Below are 20738 nucleotides of genomic sequence, written 5' to 3'. Positions count from 1 at the left end.
TTTAATTTAATTTGAAAAAAAAAAAGATATATCTAGGTTGTGAGAAACACTGTCACATCATCCACACGTGATCGAGGCTACTGTTCTAACCAGAATCAGAAAGGAAGAGGCTATTTTCATTCCACTTATACCTATGATTTCCAATGAACTCCCTTTCAAGTTCAAACAATTTCAATTCCCTGTACATCTTTAATCTATTCTAATCTATGACAATGCACTGTATTCTTCCACATAGGCTGGGGTGTTTAGTTGAATCATCAAACACTATTCTTAATTTGTTGCCAAGTGTGAAGCGGTTAGGATGAGGATCAGCACTTCAAACTCTGAGGTCATGGTTCTCTCTCAGGATTAAAGAGGTCTAGTAATAGCTATTAACAATAGACAACAGGTGGGCGTATGTGTATGTATAACTCAGGTCTAGGTGCTTTTCATATTGTATTGTGTTGTTATGTTTTATATAACCTATAGAGTGACATTCATAGCACTTGGTGGTGCATGTTGATTAAGCATGCAAATAAGAATTTCTTTGCATTAAGTACATATATGAATAAATTTGAATTGTACTGATTATGCTGCATCACATTTTTTGGCCTTTTGATGTCAAACCAAAACCATACATTTTTGAAAGAACCACAGCTATTAGCCACTTTCATATGGTCACTGAGTTTGCAATACCAAACACTCTGAGTTACACACTTTCAGTGGTGTGAGTTGTGTACACCTAATAAGAAAAATACTGAATGAAAAAAGAAAAACAAACAAAAAAAAAAAAACTTGATATACAAGTTAAAGCTAAACTGCAAGGAAACACAACTAAGCACCACAGTTACTATTGTTTTATAGTGCATGCTTGTTGAAAATATGGTAGAGAGAAATAATGATTGAGGATAATATGTTTGAGTGAGTAAAAGTAAAATTTGTAACGTGTACTGTTCCTTGGCCATTCATTCACATTCATAATATACTTAAGTAATTCTGCTTTTAGGCTCTAATGCCAAAGCAGAGTTTTGATATGCAGAAATTTAAGACAAAGTGTCAATTATTTTAATTATTTTTATAACAATATCAAATATCATAATAATCATCAAATACAGAAGGCAAGCAAGGTGTTTCAAAAGGGAGTTCTCAGAGTCTGAGAAGCAGGCTTAACAAGAATGGGATTGAGAGATGGAACACTGGACAAGACAGGTTGTCACACACAAGGATACTGAGAAAAGATGTACCAGGAATGCTGTGGGTATTTATAAGGCAAAATTTATAAAATATATTTCAATTTTTCCATTAGCTGCCTTTGATAGGTAACATAGCTACAAAGTAATTATAAAATAAATTAATAAAGCATTTATTACTAATTGGAATTATTTGAGACATTTCAAGTTTCTTATTTGTCAGGTCAGTTGTTGCGTTGTTTAAAACTAAAATAAAAATTATTCATAATTGTTTGCAGCTAGTTTTGTTTCCTTGACCACTTCCAGACCATTGGTAAGCCATCTCTGACAACTCATAAATAAAATATTTTAAATTAATATATTACTAAATACACACAATCAATTTGTGTTTTATATTGTGCCTTTCTCAACACACAACATTGCAGGGAAATCTGGAAAAGGCAATAACCATTACTGGAAAAAATCACAAAGAGACAAAAAATGTAAATAATAAATACAAATGTGGAAAAACAATGTGAGGATTTTATAAAAGTATTTTAATAGAAAAAAAAACAACAGGAAACATTTTCCAGTGAAAAAGCAAAAATAACTGGAAATTCTCAAAAATAGTGTGTATAAAGTTTTAAAAAGGTGAAATTAAATATCTGAGGGAAGTTCAGAGTGTGTAGATATTACAACAGAAGAAGTCAGGTATGCATCAGGCCCTCAGTGAATTGAAGACTAATCCCTAGGCCAAAATTACTGATATGATTGAAAACCATAAAAAAAGGAAACAAACCAGACCAAACCAATATAGACCAATATATCTTAATTCTACTCAATGCAGAATTATAGAAAACATAATCAGAAAACTACCACTGTGTTTTCACAAGGAGCAAATCCTGCCAAACCAATGTTACATTGTTAGATAAATGTAAAAAAAAAATTATAAAAAAATAAACAACAAATTTTAGACTTTCAAAACCTTTCATATAGTTCCACACTAAACAGTTAGTCTACTCAACATCATTAGTGTCAGATGGAGCATAAAAACTGGATTTCAAGGTTGATACCTAAAAAGTTGTTGGTCTATCATTCACTACTCATTTTAATTCAGATTAATGACATAGCTTGCTGTTAACCACCTCAAGATATCAAAACTAATATAGCTTGTAAACTTATGCAGTTCATAATGTAGATATATAGCAAATACTGTTAAAGAACTTCAGAATATTCAAAACTCTTGAGAAATACTCTATAATGTAGAGAAATGTAGAGTGTTTTGCTCAGTCACAATGAACATTATTTATAAATATAACCAGGGTGATGCTGTCCTACTAGAAGCAACTACTGAAAAATTTAGCAACTTAAAAGTGCTTTAGGCAAAACACAGAAGCAATTAAATAGGCAAACTTTCTTCTTTCTCTTCATCTTTTCCCACTTCTATATGGGGTTAATGTTTTATGGGTTTTGGCATGATTTTTACAGCCGGATGCTTTTCTTGTTGCTAATGTTATATTGTAGAAATCACTGAATATAAATCTGGAATTTTAATGTTTATTGAAAGCATTAGTGAGACCATATCTGGGTGTAGTACAGTTCTGTTGAGTAAAGATAGCCCAAAAATGACATATCGGCTCTTGAAGCTGGACAAAGAGGACAAACAAAGAGCGTCCCTGAAATGAAGGACATTTCATGGTGACATATTAAGAAAATTGAATCTTTTTACTATTAAACAGAGAAGGCTATATAAGGACATAATCCAGATTTTCAAAATTATCAAAGCCATTGCTAAAGTTGGTGCAGCAGAAGTTTTTCATTTAAATAGTGAATTACAGTACATACTGTACATCACTTAAAAATAAGGAGAAGTGTTTTTAAGGGAGAAGCTAAGGTACATTTCATTGTACAAAGAACTGTAGGAATCTTTAAAATACAACCAAGTCTTGTAGTTGAAGGGTAAAACTAAAGCCTTTTTAAAAAGTAACTAGATGAGATATTGGGAAATCTGGTAACCAAACAAGCCTGATGGACTGAATCATCTCCTCTCATGCATCAAACTTATTATATTCTAAGTTCTTATGCTGTTGCAGGTATAAGGTCCAACCCATGTTAACTTTTATCACTCTATTTTCCACTACAATACTTTTACTTTTATAATTTGCATTAATTTGATGAAGATTTGTTACAGTAAAGGTTATTTAGTGTAATCACATTTAGTTTTAAATTCAGCACCTGGCCTGTCAGCTCACTCATCTACTTTGGTTCATGGTTGGAGTTATTATGCTCTGATATTACTTCAAAATACAGTAATAGTTATTACTATTATAAAATTACACTTTGTGAGGTGTGAAATTGTCGCACCACATAAAACTTTCACTTTAAGCCTCTTTCTCGTTGGTATATTATTCTACCTTAATTGAGGATAAGTGCCTGTGTGTCTGTCCAGTCATTCCAAAAGATAGTGCATCAGAAACATTTTTAGCAATAAAATGCATTGCATTTGTCATTCCTAAAGATGATGCTTAACAAACATTAATACAGTTTTTATATAAATCCCGTACCAAATGGCATATAACAGAGATAGACACATTGCATGATGCACTGCAAACATTAATGCTATGAAATTTGATATTTTTATTTGAGTGAGGTGGCAGGCTAATGAGGGCATAGAAAAAGAGCAGTCACGATTGAGCAGAGATCATGCACAGAAAAGGCAAGGACTGGCAATCAAAACAATGAGTCAAAATTGAGATCAAAGTTAGAAACAAAAACTACTGGACCAAAGTAAAACATGATTAAAAATGAATTGACAGAGTAAGTAGTTTTCTCTCACCAAAGATCAATCTTTAAAAATGTTTCTAAAAAGTCTTTGAACACATCAAGCAAGTGGCTTGAATTTAAATAGGAGAGGTAAAAATCACACTGCCACACATGTAACAGCCATAAATATAGCACCCATCACCACCAACAGCACATAGAATCATTGCACCTAAGAATCCAAAAATAAGTACGTAATGACATTATTGCACAGTGACCAAATAACAAGGATGAAAAAATCAAAACAAAAATTAAATTAAAAAGAGCAAGCATTGCATTTTCTATCAGAATCAATACATCTTTAACTGGTCTTTAAGGTTGAGGGCTTACTATAAATTTATGGATAAATTTTGGGACTTTGAAGTGCTAGATTTGCATGTTAATATACTGCTCAAAAATATTAAAGGAAGACTTTTTAATCAGAGTATAGTATCAAATCAATGAAATTTCTGGTATATTGATCTGATCAGTTAAGTAGCAGAGAGGGTTGTTAATCAGTTTCAGCTGCTTTGGCATTAATGAAATTAACAACATGTGCACTAGAGGGGCAAAAATGAGATGACCCCCAAAACAGGAATGGTTTAACAGGTGGAGGCCACTGATATTTTCCCTCCTCGTCTTTTCTGACTGTTTTTTCACTAGTTTTACATTTGGCTATGGTCAATGTCAGTACTGGTAGCATGGGACAATACTTGGACCCTACAGATGTTGCACAGGTAATCCAACTTCTCCAGGATAGCACATCAATACGTGCCATTGCCAGAAGGCTTGCTGTGTCTACCAGCACTGTCTCAAGGGCATGGAGGAGATTCCAGGAGACAAGCAGTTACTCTAGGAGAGCTGGGCAGGGCTGTAGAAGGTCCTTAACCCATCAGCAAGACCTGTATCTTTTCCTTTGGGCAAGGAGGAACAGGATGAGCACTGCCAAAGCCCTACAAAATTACCTCCAGCAGGCCACTGGTGTGAATGTCTCTGACCAAACAATCAGAAACAGACTTCACAAGGGTGGCCTGAGGGCTCGACATCCTTTAGTGGGCCTTGTGCTTACTGCCTGGCACCATGGAGCTTGATTAGCATTTGCCATAGAATACCTGAATTGCAGGTCCACCATAGAATACCAGAATTTGCAGGTCCATCACTGGCGCCCGGTGCTTTTCAAAGATGAGAGCAGGTTCACCCTGAACACATGTGACAGACATGAAAGGGTCTGGAGAAGCCATGGTGAATGTTATGCTGTCTGTAACATTGGTTAGTGATGAGCAGTTTGGTGGTGGGTCAGTGATGATCTGGGGAGGCATATCCATGGAGGAACGCACAAACCTCTACAGGCTAGACAATGGCACCTTGACTGACATTAGGTATCGGGATGAAATCCTTGGATCCATTGTCAGGCCCTATGCTGGTGCAGTGGGTCCTGGGTTCCTCCTGGTGCACAACAATGCCTGGCTTCATGTGGTGAGAGTATGCAGGCAGTTCCTGGAGGATGAAGGAATTCATACCATTGGGCCCCACGTACACCTGACATAAATCCAAAGGAACACCTCTGGGACATTATGTTTTGGTCGATTTGACACTGCCAGGTTGCACCTCAGACTGTCCAGGAGCTCAGTGATGCCCTGGTCCAGATCTGGGAGGAGATCTCTAGGACACCATCCGTCGTCTCATTAGGAGCATGCCCCGATGTTGTCAGGCAAGCATACAAGCATGTGAGGGGCCATACAAACTACTGAGTTGCTGCAATGAAATTTCGGCAAAATGGACTAGCCTTCCGCATCATTTTTTCACTTTGATTTTAGGGGTGTCTTTGAATTCAGCCCTCTGTAGCATTGATAATTTTCATTTCCATCAAATGATGTGGCATCCTTTCGTAACACAGTACCTAGTCCATATCAGTATCTATATCCAGCATGATTTTTTCCCATTGAGATCTAATGTGTTTTCAAAGTGTTCCTTTATTTTTTTGAGCAGTTTAGGGCACCGTCTCACTGGTGGGAAAAAGAAAGGTTATGGCAATATATGTCATTAGAGAAAATTCAGAAAAGGACTGAAGATTTTTTATGTGGTATGAAAAATGTAAAAAAGTAGATAAGGCACCCCATTGCACAGGTTATTAAACTATATAGGCACATTCAGAGAGGCAAGAAGATTTTTGTTCTTAAAAATATGAGCTTTCCCTTTGTTTATCCCACTCCTGTGCGTATTTATAATCCAATAAACACACTGTTGTATGGCTGTGCTCGGGTCCTAATTTTGGATCCTCTGGTAGTTCATCGTGTGGTGTGTGCTGCAACATGCTGTATCAGTGCATGTTCTGAACCTTCTCCTCCTGCTATAACCTGTATTTGATGAATATTGAAAAAATAATTACTGTTATTCATACAGGTTTATAATATGGTAGTAATTAAATTTAACACTTCAACAAACTATTTTAGTAATTTAGTGGAGGAAGGAATTCATTTTTGTCTGGCAGAGGTTGAGTGATAATGGAAGGAGTACATTACAGAATGAGTGTCCAGGCAAATTGAAAAACCTAATAGTTACAAAAAGAAAACGCTTCAAAAGCCAATAATTTACTTTGCACCAGTGGTCAACCAAGAGGATGGGCTTATATGCACCAAGATGCCAATAACACAACCTCTATTCCTCCCCATAAAACTCTTGTAACATACTAACTAATTGCATTTCTTTCACTACAATATGCCTTGACCTCGCCATAATTTGGCTGGGGTGTGTATCTCTGAGCTAGGGCAATGCTAGCTGTTATGAGCAAATGAATGCCACTTGCAGGCAATAGAAACTTCATAACCAGCCAGAGAACTTATCCATCTTAAACTCAAGAACTGAAAATTCAGGATTCATAATTTGCATGCCTTTTCCTATAAGAGAGGAAATGTCTATATAATCCAAGAAATAGAATTGACAAGTTTCATGCCTTACTCTACAGGAGAGAAAATTTTAAACTAAATTTTCATTTTTTTATGTTTTGTGCTGTTTTTGTTTTTAGTCTATATAAGTGCATATATCCATCTTCTGTTATCCTTATGTTATAAATAAATTGTATTGCTTTGCTTATCTCAACAAGTTTATCTGGGTTATTTGTGAAATTAATTAAGTCTTTCGCCACGTTTCATTTCACAACAGAGAAAATGAAAGTGTTAATGTAGATTTTGCATTCATTTACGGTCCATGGGTTGGTTTCTTATTAATTATTAGTCAATCAAAATTCTCTTTACTATAAACTGATTACAATAAGCTGACTCCTCACGTGATATAGTGTTAAAAATGAAACAACAAAAAGGTATTCATTTGCATTTGTGAGGTAACAGAAAAGTGCTTAAGTGTTTCCATATCAAGGAAATCACAGCCATGCATAGATTCCTGAATAGTCCTATTAGGCCCAGGGTCAGTGGCTCAAGGACTCTCAAGAAAAATAAATTAAGTCACTGAAGCAGACAGGAATAGTGATATAGATTTTGGCCCCCCTTCCCTAGTTGCATTTTCTACTCTATTTAGATCTGGTGATAAGTCTTGTCCTGTATTGCTTGGTTGAACTATTAAACTGAGAAAATGTTTATTGCTATGACATCATTATTTATAGCTCTCAGAATCAATCATCACTCCTCACATATGCTGAATGAAGGACATTCTCAGTTTTAGCAAACTACTGACTATGAGCCTAATTCATGAAACGTGCGCAGAAAAGTGTTCTTGTAAGAGAAAATTCGGCATTTATCAATGTTTTAGCAAGGACCACCTGTTCAGAAAAACAAATGGATCTTACACATGCTCAGGACCAAACATAGTGCTTGTCTAAATAATAAAAATCATGATATATGAATGATATGAATGCCATTTACACAAAGCACATTTAAATGAATAAAATACTGTATAAATATGTAAATTATAAATTACAAGATATCACATCCTTCAATGAAATCTCTGTCAAATTAGCTACTAATTTAATAATTATTCAACAACTCAGGTGTCTTCCTTTATTTCTCAGTAAACACAAAGTCTGTACCTAATCGAGAGTATTTTACTGTACAAGGGCAACGATTTGAACCTGATTTGATTGAATATAACAATGATGATTCTCACACTACTGCTTGATTTGGCCCAGGCCGCACTGAGGAGACAGCCTAGATTCTAGGATCACGCTGATGTGTTGGCTGAGAGTGATGAATAATTGATTAGTCGTTTTAGACTACCCCAGACCCATTATTGTCCATTTATGCACTACTATGAATCCTGTTCTGAAAAGAGCAACAACATGGTGCCGTGCCATACCTATACATCTGCAAGCCCAATCGACAGTCGGCTTTTTGGCTACAGGGACACTTCAGACAGGTCAGTGATTTCTCAGCCATCTGTGAATAGCATACTACCTGGAGTAATTAACAGCATATTAACACTAATTTGGAGTTATATCCCATTCTCATATGGTGGGGAAAGGCAAATGGAAGTTAGTTGAGTGTTTTAAGAGCTGGCCAACCTAACCAGGGTCATTGATGCAATAGACTGCACATATGTGCGTATCAAAGCTCCATCCAATAATGCGTTTGCATATATGAATAGAAAACATTTCTATTCTATCAACGTGGAACTTATATGTGATGCAAACTGTGTGCTGCTCAATGTCATTGTCCGATGGCCTGGTGGTACACACAAAAGTTTTATTCAGCAGCACAGTTCCGTTGGCACATGTCTGAAACAAGGAGCTGTGGAAGATGGCTGGCTTCTCGGTGAGAATAAAGTTTCTCCTATAGATTAAATTGTATTTATTTGAGAGGTATAAATATGTTTACTGTTTATATTCATATTGGACAGGGTTACCCATTGAAGACATGGCTTATGACACTTCTAAACAACCCACAGATGCAGCAGAATGGGCTTATAATAATGTACATGCAACAGTACAGGCTGTTATTGAGCGCACCAATGTTTTAGTAAAATCTCATTTTATGCGCAAATGTGTTTGTTAATTCACGAATGTTTCATGAATGAAACCCACCTTTGTGATTGTTTGTGGGGAAGGAAGGGATCCAAACAATAACTGTGTTATTTCCAAATCCTGATATTAAAGGGCTTGTTATCATGGAGTTTTATAGTGCATTTGTGCTTTATAATTGAATGCAGAGTATGTATAGGCTATTATTTTTTTCCCAATTCACAGCTCTTCATGTAAAACATGCTAATCCCAATTTAAATGAATGTTGTGTAAATTATGTAGTTATGTTCTGCCTGATCAGATACTGTAATGAAGTTGCTAGAGAGTGTTGAATGTCCTAATGTCCTATATAATGACTACAAATCAGCTTCAACATGTGATTGAATAATGTACTTTTATTTGATGTTCTTGTAGGTTGGTTTTGGCAGATAGCAGGAGTTGCCTTCTGTTGGGGGGGGAGGATTGTGAGGAATTTATTGTCAGGCCGGGGCCCACGAGCTTGGGATCTGTCCCTGATCACAGTGTTTCATGGTACTTTGCGTGGCTTTTGTTATCACTTTCTCCAAAACGCAGGCTCTAAAGATATCCATTGATCTAAAGTATGCTTCTGAAGAACACTGGTGAGGTCTGTTCACAGATTTATGAACTACTAGCAAAATACCCGCGCTTCGCAGCGGAGAAGTAGTGTGTTAAGGAAGTAATGGGCTGGGGTTCTGGCTGGGTCTGGGGGGCTTGGGTCCTGTGGGGTGTGTCGCCGGGGTTGTGGGTCAGTGAATGTACTTGGGCCCGGCCCTGGCGCGGGGGCTCTCAGCACATCGGCGGAACTGGGGGCCTCGTTAGCTGGCGGGGAAGTTGTTGCCATCTGTCTGCGGGTGGTCCCTGCTTATGAGGTGCCCACTCTGCAGGCGGGGGGAGCCAACAGAGGTGGAGGATGGACTCGGCCTGGGTTTCTATTGTCATATGTAGTTTGGGAGTTGACTGAATGTTGGGATTGGCATAGTTTTTACATGGTGGTGGGGACCAGAGGGCTGCGCCGTTCTCCGGGTCGCCTGGTGGTACCGCTGGTGTGGGCCCTGGTCTTGTTGGGCCTGGGCCCCCTGCCCTGGATGGTTTCTGGGTAGCGGGGGTGCCTATGGGGGTCAGTAGGGGAGCTGGCACCAGGGTGGGGGTGGCATTCCCCCCCATTCTTCCTTTCCTTCCCATCCCTTAATGCTCCCCTTCTCCCGCTCCATCACACCAACACTCATGTAGGGCCTTGAGGTGCAGGTGAGTCGCTGGGGTGCAGGGGAGGTATTCCTCCTTTGTCCCCTAGTGACCACCTGTATCTCTATTTTAATTCACAACTTAGACATTCCCATTACCTACCCTTTCATGACACATACATATAGGGCCTTGGGGGTGGACACACTGAATGGTTTCAAGAGGGCGGTCTGTTCATTCAGCCTTACCTCTGGCGCCAGTGTCTACTTCTCAATTTTAAATCACACATAGACAGTGTGGGTTCTCGGGAGGAGAGGTGTTCAGAGCCATATCCTCCTCCTGTTTTAAAAGCACTTCAGAACAACACTCACCAACATCATATTAGAACGGGAGAGGCGGGGCCCCGCTCTTTCTGTTCGCCGTCTGGGGCTGGGGGCTGAGAGGAGCAGCTGGCCGTCGAGTCAGGTTCTGGGCTGGTGGGCCTCCGGACTACTGCGGGAGCTGGGGTGGTCCTCCTGGTGTACACCCCAGAGGTAAACTGTACATGGGGAGTGTGAGTGTGTGTACAGTGTTCATTTTTGTATGTCTCCATGTTGGATGAGTGTGTGAGCATTTGTATACGTGCACATGAAGGTGGGAACGTATGCTTGTGTATATGTGTGCCTGTATGTCTATGTCTTTGTGTCAGGTCAGATCTTAGACTCCACCTCACTCAAAACATCGCAAACTCCCTCAGGGCTGCTGTTCCCCACACACACTATTACACTATTAGACATTTACATGGAAGAACCTTATGAATACAAGTGCGCTCACATATACGGGTGTGCACACAGGTGAACACATGTGTGTATAATCAGGTAATCACAGACACACACTCTAATCCTATCTTGTAATATTAGTACTATGTGCTGTTCAATAGCATTTAATATTTATTAATCACTGTGATTGATACAGATGTTGGTTGCTGTGTTTTTGCCTGCTGTTGTTTTTTTTTTTTTTCTCTCAACAGGTATTGAAGCAGATTGTTGGTGTTTTGTTTTGTCTCCCCCTCTCTCTCTATCCTCCTTTTTATCTTTTCTTCCATTGTCCACCATCTGACTCTTTCCCCACTTTCTTCCTTTTTCTTTTGTTTTTGTTTTCCCCTGGTCCTGTCTGTGACTATAACAAACCTATTTAAAAGAAAAATAAATATATATATATTTAAAAAAAAAAGCCATGAATGATGACAGCACAGCTACACATACATTACATACGCATGTGTCATCTGTGTTACTGACAGGCTGAAAAAAAAAAAAAACATTTTGAAAATAACGTAACATGATTGTCAATGTAATTGTTTTGTCACTGTTGTGAGTGATGAGTGTTGCTGTCATATATATATATATATATATGTATATAAACTGCTCAAAAAAATTAAAGGAACACTTTGAAAACACATCAGATCTCAATGGGAAAAAGAAATCCTCCTGGATATCTATACTGATATAGACTGGGTAATGTGTTAGGAACGAAAGAATGCTACACCGTTTGATGGAAATGAAAATGATCAACCTACAGAGCCCGGAATTCAAAGACGCCCCAAAAATCAGAGTGAAAAAATGATGTGGCAGGCTAGTCCATTTTGCCAAAATTTAATTGCAGCAACTCAAAATTGTACGCAGCACTTTCTATGGCCCCTGTGTTCTTGTATACATGCCTGACAACATCGGTGCATGCTTCTAATGAGATGACAGATGGTGTTGTGGGGGATCTCCTCCCAGATCTGGACCAGGGCATCACTGAGCTCCTGGACAGTCTGAGGTGCAACCTGGTGGCATTGGATGGACCAAAACATAATGTCCCAGAGGTGTTCTATTGGATTTAGGTCAGGAAAGTGTGGTGGCCAGTCAATGGTATCAATTCCTTCATCCTCCAGGAACTGCCTGCATACTCTCACCACATGAGGCCAGGAATTGTCGTGCACCAGGAGCCACTGTACCAGCATAGGGTCTGACAATGGATCCAAGGATTTCATCCTGATACCTAATGGCAGCCAAGGTGCCTTTGTCAAGCCTGTAGCGGTCTGTGTGACCCTCCATGGATATGCCTCCCCAGACAATCATTAACCCACCACCAAACTGCTCATGCTGAATGATGTTACAGGCAGCATAATGTTCTCCATGGCTTCTCTAGACCCTTTCACATCTGTCACGTGCTCAGGGTGAACCTGCTCTCATCTGTAAAAAGCACAGGGCACCAGTGGTGCATCTGCCAATTCTGGTATTCTATGGCGAATGCCAATCGAGCTGCATGCTGCTGGGCAGTGAGCTCAGGGCCCATTAGAGGACATGGGGCCCTTGGGTCTTGAGTCTTTCTGGTTGTTTGGTCAGAGACATTCACACCAGTGGCCTGCTGGAGGTCATTTTGTAGGGCTCTGGCAGTGCTCATCCTGTTCCTCCTTGCCCAAAGGAGCAGATACTGGTCCTGCTGATGGGTTATGGACCTTCTATGGCCCTCTCCGGCTCTCCTAGAGTAACTGCTTGTCTCCTAGAATCTCCTCCATGCCCTTGAGACAGTGCAGGGAGACACAGCAAACCTTCTGGCAATGACACGTATTGATGTGCCATCCTGGAGAAGTTGGACTACCTGTGCAACCTCTGTAGGGTCCAGGTATCGCCTCATGCTACCAGTAGTGACACTGACTGTAGCCAAATGCAAAACTAGTGAAGAAACAGTCAGAAAAGATGAGGAGGGAAAAATGTCAGTGGCCTCCACCTGTTAAACCATTCCTGTTTTGGGGTCATCTCATTGTTGGCCCTCTAGTGCATCTGTTGTTAATTTCATTAACACCACAGCAGCTGAAACTGATTAACAACCCCCTCTGCTACTTAACTGACCAGATTAATATCCCATAAGTTTCATTGACTTTATGCTATACTCTGATTAAAAAGTGTTCCTTTAATTCTTTTAAGCAGTATATATATATATACACACACACATATAAACATATATATATATATATATATACATATCCATACATATATACATATACACATATACACATATATACACACACACACATATATACATACATATATATAAACATATATATACATATACATACATATCTACATATATACATATACACACACACACATATATATATATATATATATATATATATATATATATATATATATACTCAGCAAAAAAAGAAACGTCCTCTGACTTTCAACTGTTTTTACTTTCAGTAAACTTAATGTGTAAATATTTGTATGAACACTAAAAGAGTCAACACCATAAGACATAAACTAAAAATGTTTCACAATGTGTCCCTGAATGAAGGGAGGCTCAAAATCAAAAGTACCAGTCAGTATCTGGTGTGGCCACCAGCTGCTTGAAGTACTGCAGTGCATCTCCTCCTCATGGACTGGACCACATTTGTCAGTTCTTGCTGTGAGATGTTACCCCACTCTTCCACCAAGGCACCTGCAAGTTCCTTGTATATTTCTGGGGGGAATGGCCCTAGCCCTCACCCTGCGATCCAACAGGTCCCAGACGTGCTCAATGGGATTGAGATCCGGGCTCTTCCACTGCGAGGATGATCAGCTGTCGTCTGTATAAGCACAGTCCTTCACCCGTGAATATTTAGCGGCAGTGTTTCTATTGGATTGCCGCTGACGGACGGCCTTATATGGGCAGGCACTAAATTACGTGGGAGGCGTAACTCCGCCTCCCACGGCTATCGAGCAGAAGTCTATTATAGTATATGGACGAAAAAATAGGTTCCAGTTATGACCATTACGTGTAGAATTTCGAAATGAAACCTGCCTAACTTTTGTAAGTAAGCTGTAAGGAATGAGCCTGCCAAAATCCAGCCTTCTACCTACACAGGAAGTTGGAGAATTAGTGATGAGTGAGTGAGTCAGTGAGTGAGTGAGTGAGTCAGTCAGTGAGGGCTTTGCCTTTTATTAGTATAGATAAGACCATTTTTTAATAATTTAAAAAAAAAAATCGTTTTTGTGGCTTTGTACATTTTCTGATATTCTTTGTTTAGGTTTATGCAATTGGCTATCTTTCAGTTATATAATAATTCACATTTTTATTAATAAATGAATGAATACATAGACAATGCATTCAGAAAGTACTCTGACTCCTGAATTTGCAAACCTTTCTGTAAAAATGTTTTCATTTTTTCATTATGTGTTATTGAGTGTGGATTAATGGTCAAAAATGGCAAATGTATTAATCTATACTAATAAAAGGCAAAGCCCTCACTGACTGACTGACTCAGTCACTCACTGACTGACTCATCACTAATTCTCCAACTTCCCGTGTAGGTGGAAGGCTGAAATTTGGCAGGCTCATTCCTTACAGCTTACTTACAAAAGTTACGCAGGTTTCATTTCGAAATTCTACGCGTAACGGTCATAAATGGAACCTACTTTCGACCATATATATGGCCATAGCCTGCAGCTGCAGCGTGTGAGGCGGAGTTGCGTCCCGGATCATCATGCCTCCCACGTAATTGAATGCCTGCTCATATAAGATAAATATTCGCGGGTGAAGGACTGTGCTTATGCAAACGAAGATGAGATGGTCTAGTGTTTGGCACAAAATCAGCAAAAGTGCTAGAGAAACTTTTAAGTGGCGGGTCTTAGCTAACATTAAATAAAGCCGTGGACATCGCAAGATCACACAAGAGGGTGGCTCACGTGAATGGACTGTGAACGCAGTACGTAGAGAACAAGGAAGAGCTCCAAAGAGCACTGAACAAAAAACGCATTACACAATTGAGAAGGCAGCAAAAGAATATGAAGCGAGTGACGCATACAAGCATATTCATAAGTGCAGCTACTGCGGAAACAAAGCACGGTGTAAACCGTAAGTTTAAATTAAGTTTATAGACATGTTGCTGCTGGCGTTTTTAAAATTGCTGGTGAAGGACTGTGCTTATGCAAACGAAAAGAAAGCAAATGTTACGTTATTTTTAAAATGTTTCCTTTTCTTTATTATAACTTCTTTAACACAATTCTTCTCCGCTGCGAAGCGCGGGTATTTTGCTAGTTTATGATAAAATCTACAGCACAATAAAGTGCACGGAAAAAGAAGGATCAGAATACAATACTTTCTCAATCCAATAAATAAAAAATATACATAAACTACCAGTCTAAAGTTTCAGAACACCTATTTTTTTAGTTTGTATGGAAATGCATACAGTTTAATGTCTTAATATTTCATAAAATAAAGGCATAGAACAAATAAACAATAGCAAATAAAAAAATAAGTCAAGGAATCATTAAGTGTACAAAATTTTATTCAGATTTTTGAGTAATCAAAGTATCCACCTTTTGCTGATATATTAGCCAAACTGATAAAACATTTTGTTTAAAAAAAAGAGTGACTCTATGCAAGTCACCAACTCTGCCTCCAGGAAAAGAACCCCAGACTATCACAATTCCTCCTGTTCGATAGTTGGTGTCAGAGACTGAGAAACCATCCTTTCACCAACTCGATGGTGTATTTACACCCTGCATGATGAACAGAAGATTTTAAATTTTGATTCATCAGTCCATAAGACTTTTTTCCAGTTTGTAGTAGTCCCCAGCCGGTATTTCAAGGCCCTATTTTGTCCTTTAAGGAATGGCTATCTTACTGCCACTTACACTGTCAAACCTGCAGCACAAAGTCTCCTCTTTACAGTAGAAATTGAGACTTGCGTTTTTTTCGACCACTGTTAAGCTGTGCTTGAAGTTGTTCTTGAAGCTGTTGTGCTGTGAGGTGTTTATCACGAAAGCTGGCGACCCAAGGAAACTTGTCTTCTGATTGGGTTGTGACTTTGGGTCTGCCAGATCTCCTCATATCAGAGTTTCATCAAGTTTCCAGTTGTCTTTGAATTGTGTAGGACAACATTCTCACTGAAAATTATTTTTGGAATTTCTCTAAATGAAAGGCCTATACTTCTAAGGGTAATAATACTCTGTCTCATTTCATTTGTCAATTGCCATTTTTTGCCATTATCACTGGAAAATACAACCTTCTACATTGTAATATTGTCCAAGTAGTACTTCAGAGGGTGTAGTAGCACAGGGGGCTTTTAAATAATTAAGAGAAGTTGGGACACCTGTGCAAATTAATTGTTCTCTGAAGAAGCCATTTGTAATATTCCAAAATTTCCTTTTTTTCAGTTTTTTTTAATCTAAACTTTTAGTTTAAACTTTGGAAGATTAATGCTTACCTTTTCACCATTTTAGGTCATCTATTGCAATTCATTTGATTAAATTTGAAGAAAAACTGTGAAAACTGTCAACCAAAAAAATTGGTCAAATATATTCTGTAGTGTTTACCTTGCTATTACAATCAAGCAAGTTCATTCAGAATCATCATAATTTCTTGTATGTTGTCTAACATGATATTTCTTCTCATATATTCCTGTGGCAGCACGATCTATTAAAATCCGTTGAAGTGCAGCTTTACTGGACATCAATAGCACTTCAGAATATGCTTTGTTTTTAGTAATCTAAATGTTTATTGGATAAATGCTTTAAAATGTCATTTCCAGGGAATCTCAGCTCAGGGAGTAAATGAGGCAGTGGGCTGGTGAGGACTCTGGGCTGCTGCATGATTATCAGAAGAATTATTGAAATGGCTGGACCTCTTTTTGATTGACAGTTCTTTGGTATCAGAGCATTTCAAGTTCCATCCCATGTGATTTTTTGCAAGTGAAGTTTTGAGACAAGCTACTACTTGTAGTCTGTTATTTTCTAACAATATAGCCCATTATTTAATTTGTACATACTGTATCCTACTGTAAATAAAAACACAAAGTGTTCTTGAGTTTGCACCTTTTTTCAGTTTGGTAAAGTTTGTTCATTTATTTAAAACTAGGTCACAGGAGCGGGGGTGGGGACTAGCCAGCCAGCTAGCTAGCTGTGCATAATGGCCATGAGTGCCAATATTGATGACCTGATTTTGGCAGAGCTATTTAATAGTCATCCTTATGAGGAGAGACTCAAAATTAAACAGCAGGGCAGATAAACTTCCAAGATTAATTTGGCTCAAAAATCTTGGAAGAATAACTGGTCTTTTCAACTCTCTTGGTATGACAAGGTGTGCTAGCTAACTGGAAGTGCTGTGACAAAGAGAATGTACTGTTGGCAATGCCTCTTAATGGAACCATCTGCTGTTTGGTCAAAACTAGGTTTTTCGGATCAGGCTAACTTTGACAGGACCTACAAAAGACATGAGAAAGCCAATGAAAAAGTGAGTTCATGTCCACAGTTAAGTAGCCTTGGCCGGGTCAGAGTAGAACATGCAATTAATGATGGTGTTTTTATTCAGGCTGCTTAACTGACATCTCTTCACTGCTTGGCAGGTCAAATTCAAACTGCTACCTTTTTGACATGGCTAGTAGATAAGAAAACTGACATTTCATGTCTGTCATAGTTCAATATGTTGATACTGCAAGTCAAATCTAGGAGTGATTTGTTGGATTCTTTGATTATTCAGGCAATTTGACTTTGATTTTTTAAATTAAACGTATCCACCTCCAATCCTGGGTGGCTGCAGTATAACCCTTTTCCTAATCAGTGACCACTGATTTAACTGCTAATTAACTTCTTTTCCCGTCATTTTAATAGCCCTGGTTTTAAGGATTCAGTCCTCTGAATTGATTCTTTTCTTCATTAAATGGCAGCCAAACATAAATTAAATTTGAAGTGAGCCAATTGAAGACCTGCTAAATCAGACTTCAAGCGCCAACCAGTTTCACTCCAAACAATTATATAATGAGAAGCCAATTCTTGCTGTTAATTAAACCTGTTATTTAATTCTATGACTTGCTTGTGCTCCTATTCTGCCACAGCAGATATTTCCAAAACTGTTGATATTCTATTTGTTCTAAGAACACCAACAAAATGTTTTGCTGACCTTGGCTAATCAGTCTTGCTGAGAACTTTACCTTTCTTTATTTTCAGATATTGTGTAATGAATACAGGTTAGCTGGTCATGTGTCGGCTTATTTGGTGTCTCGTTATTGTTTGGGTGCTAATTAAAGAAAAAAGAAACAATTCAAGGGCATGAGTCAAGTTAGTTAAAATTAAGGCAAAAGAAGTTAATTAGCAGCAAAAACTGGTCAATAAATAAGAAGATGGTTAGAATGAAAATCTGCACCCACTGTGGCTCTCCGGGACCAGAATTGGACACTCCCTTTTTTTAAATGAAAACATGCAGGGCTGCAATTACAAAAAAGAAATTGTGTCTCAAACCTATGATGGGGCTGCTGTCATGGCTTCCTTTCTGAATGGACTAGAGGGTAAAGTTAAAGCAATAGCCTCCAATGCAATGTTTGTACACTGCTATGCACACAGACTGAACCTGGTGTTGTCTCAAGGAGCAAAATGCTTGTCTGAATTCAAAATTTTTATTGCATCACTCTCTGGGTTTAACACATTTTTTTAAATCTAGAGGATGTCTCTTCCTGAGTCTGCAGGGTGTACAAGGTTACCCAGAAACACTCCTACTCTGTGGAACTTTACATCACAAATAGTGAGCACTGCAGTGAACAACTTTGATGGGCTCCTGCAGACTTTTGAAAAGATTATCGAGAATGGGATCATAGTAGCTGAGGACACACTCAGTTCTGCCAAAGGCTTCTTAAGGACACTGGAGGATTTTGAGTTTGTTTTCATGTTGAACACATACTGTATGAACAAATCTTCTCAGAATGAATGTGGTCTTTGACATTGTGGCGTGGAGGGTTATGGATGTTCTTTGCTGCAAACAAACAATTCAGAGTCTTCTTGCTTTTGCAAAGGAGAAGAGGTCAGAGGAGCCTTCCAAAGCTGTTTATTCAAAAGCTCAAAGTCTCATGTCAGACCCTCAAAATGAGCCTATAGGCGAAAGCATCAGTGTCTGTCAGGATCCCAAGGAGTGTTACAGAAACATTTACATGGCAATCCTAGACAATTTTATGGAGCAGATTTCTCAGCATTTGTCAAATTTGGAAAGTATGCACTTCCTAGAACTAATCAATGCAGGGAAATTTGATGAAATGAGACAGGTGTTTCCTGAGTAGGCATTCCAAAATGTTCTGAAAGGTTATGGCCATTTCTTTGATTCAGAGAGATTGTAATCTGAACTCCAAGTCCTATATTAAAATCGTGACTTGCACGGCAACAGGGGTAAGCTGTGTAATTTCTTAGCATTTTTTAAAGACATGGAGTTGGATAGTGCAATGTTTCAGCTACACAATCTATTGTCTTTAGTGACAACAAGTATAGCTACATCAGCAGGTACAGAGAAGGAGCTTCTCTTGCTTAAAACAAGTCAAGTCATCCAGCTGCAATACAGTGGGCTAAAACCATTTAAGCAACCTTGCTGCCCTGGCCATTGAGAAGAAACTGGCCAAGTCTGTGGAAAAGACAGCTAGTTGGTATGACAGGGTCACAGACCATTTTCTACAAAAAGAAAGGAGGGCAGAAAATACATATAAATAACATGATGCAATTATTAACTAACTTTATGATGTAGGCCCAAAATATGATTACCCTGTTTGAAAGCCCACCATCCGTCACAGATATATACACACATATACTGTACATATATACAAATTCTTATTCATTTATTATCTTTAGTGTAAATTTATTTTACTACTAAGCAGGCAGTATTTTTATGTTTGTACATACTTAGAAATTATATTTATAACACCGTAATGTGTTTTTTTTTATATTATCCATCTATTTATTCGTCCATTACCAAACACACTTTATTAAGCATATATATATATATATATATATATATATATATATATATAAATTATATACTGTGTAGTTTATTATGAGGTGCTACTGTAAAGTCCCGCAGGTCTACAGCTATGCTAGACAAAATAAAATTAAATGCGTTCTTTAAATAAAAGAAAGAATCATGGCGATACTACACGTATAATTGATTTTAAAAAAAAGAAGAAAAGCAGCCAATTAGAATACAATTAATACAAACGCACTGTATAGTAAGTAGACATTATCAACCTTTCTGCATTTAAATTTTCAGTTACTTTAAAAACTATAGGAAGAAAATAAAAACATGTACATATATATATATATATATAGAGAGAGAGAGAGAGACTTTTATTCAAATTCAAATTTATTTTTTTTTACTATTATGCTTGTTTTTATTAACATGACTTAATAAAAGGTGCGCCCGTCCACCCCACTACCTCCCCTTTAGCTCGCCTTGAATTGAAGAAGCGGATGAATGGAAGATGGACAAGGACGGTGAGATAAGAGTTAATAATTATGAAGACACACATACAACTCCCGCATGGGGTCGACTTGTTCCGTAAAGCCCAATTGCTCTTTCCGTACTTTCTATGGCGGCTACCAGTGAACGAGACGTCTCATTGGTGAGGGATAAAGGAAATTAACAACCTGCAGGCAGGAAATGCAGCTTTTGTTGTGAACCCGCAGCAGCTGAGCCGTGATTGGAAAAATGGCGACAGAGGGAGAGTACGAGTCAATCCTCTGTGTTAAACCAGATATTAATGTATACAGGATTCCTCCTCGGGCCTCTAACCGAGGATACAGGTACGATTACATTTAAACAAATAAAAATGGACATAGGCATTGGCAAAGATTTACAATGTG

General features: G+C 38.3%; 1 protein-coding gene across 1 annotated transcript in view; it reads left to right on the top strand.

Moving 5' to 3' along the window:
* The first annotated feature begins 20439 nt into the window (after nucleotides 1–20439).
* The window catches only part of necap1 (NECAP endocytosis associated 1), a 56739-nt gene continuing 56440 nt past the window's right edge, over nucleotides 20440–20738 (top strand). Inside the window, exon 1 of the mRNA XM_039763819.1 lies at nucleotides 20440–20678. Within this exon, the coding sequence (XP_039619753.1) occupies nucleotides 20584–20678 (95 nt within the window). The 5' untranslated portion in view covers nucleotides 20440–20583. The remainder of the gene's footprint in view (nucleotides 20679–20738) is intronic.

Source organism: Polypterus senegalus, chromosome 9 (assembly GCF_016835505.1).
Source record: "Polypterus senegalus isolate Bchr_013 chromosome 9, ASM1683550v1, whole genome shotgun sequence".
Classification (NCBI taxonomy): domain Eukaryota; kingdom Metazoa; phylum Chordata; class Cladistia; order Polypteriformes; family Polypteridae; genus Polypterus; species Polypterus senegalus.
Note: the sequence above shows the minus strand (reverse complement) of the source record. Positions and strands in the feature narration are given on the sequence as shown.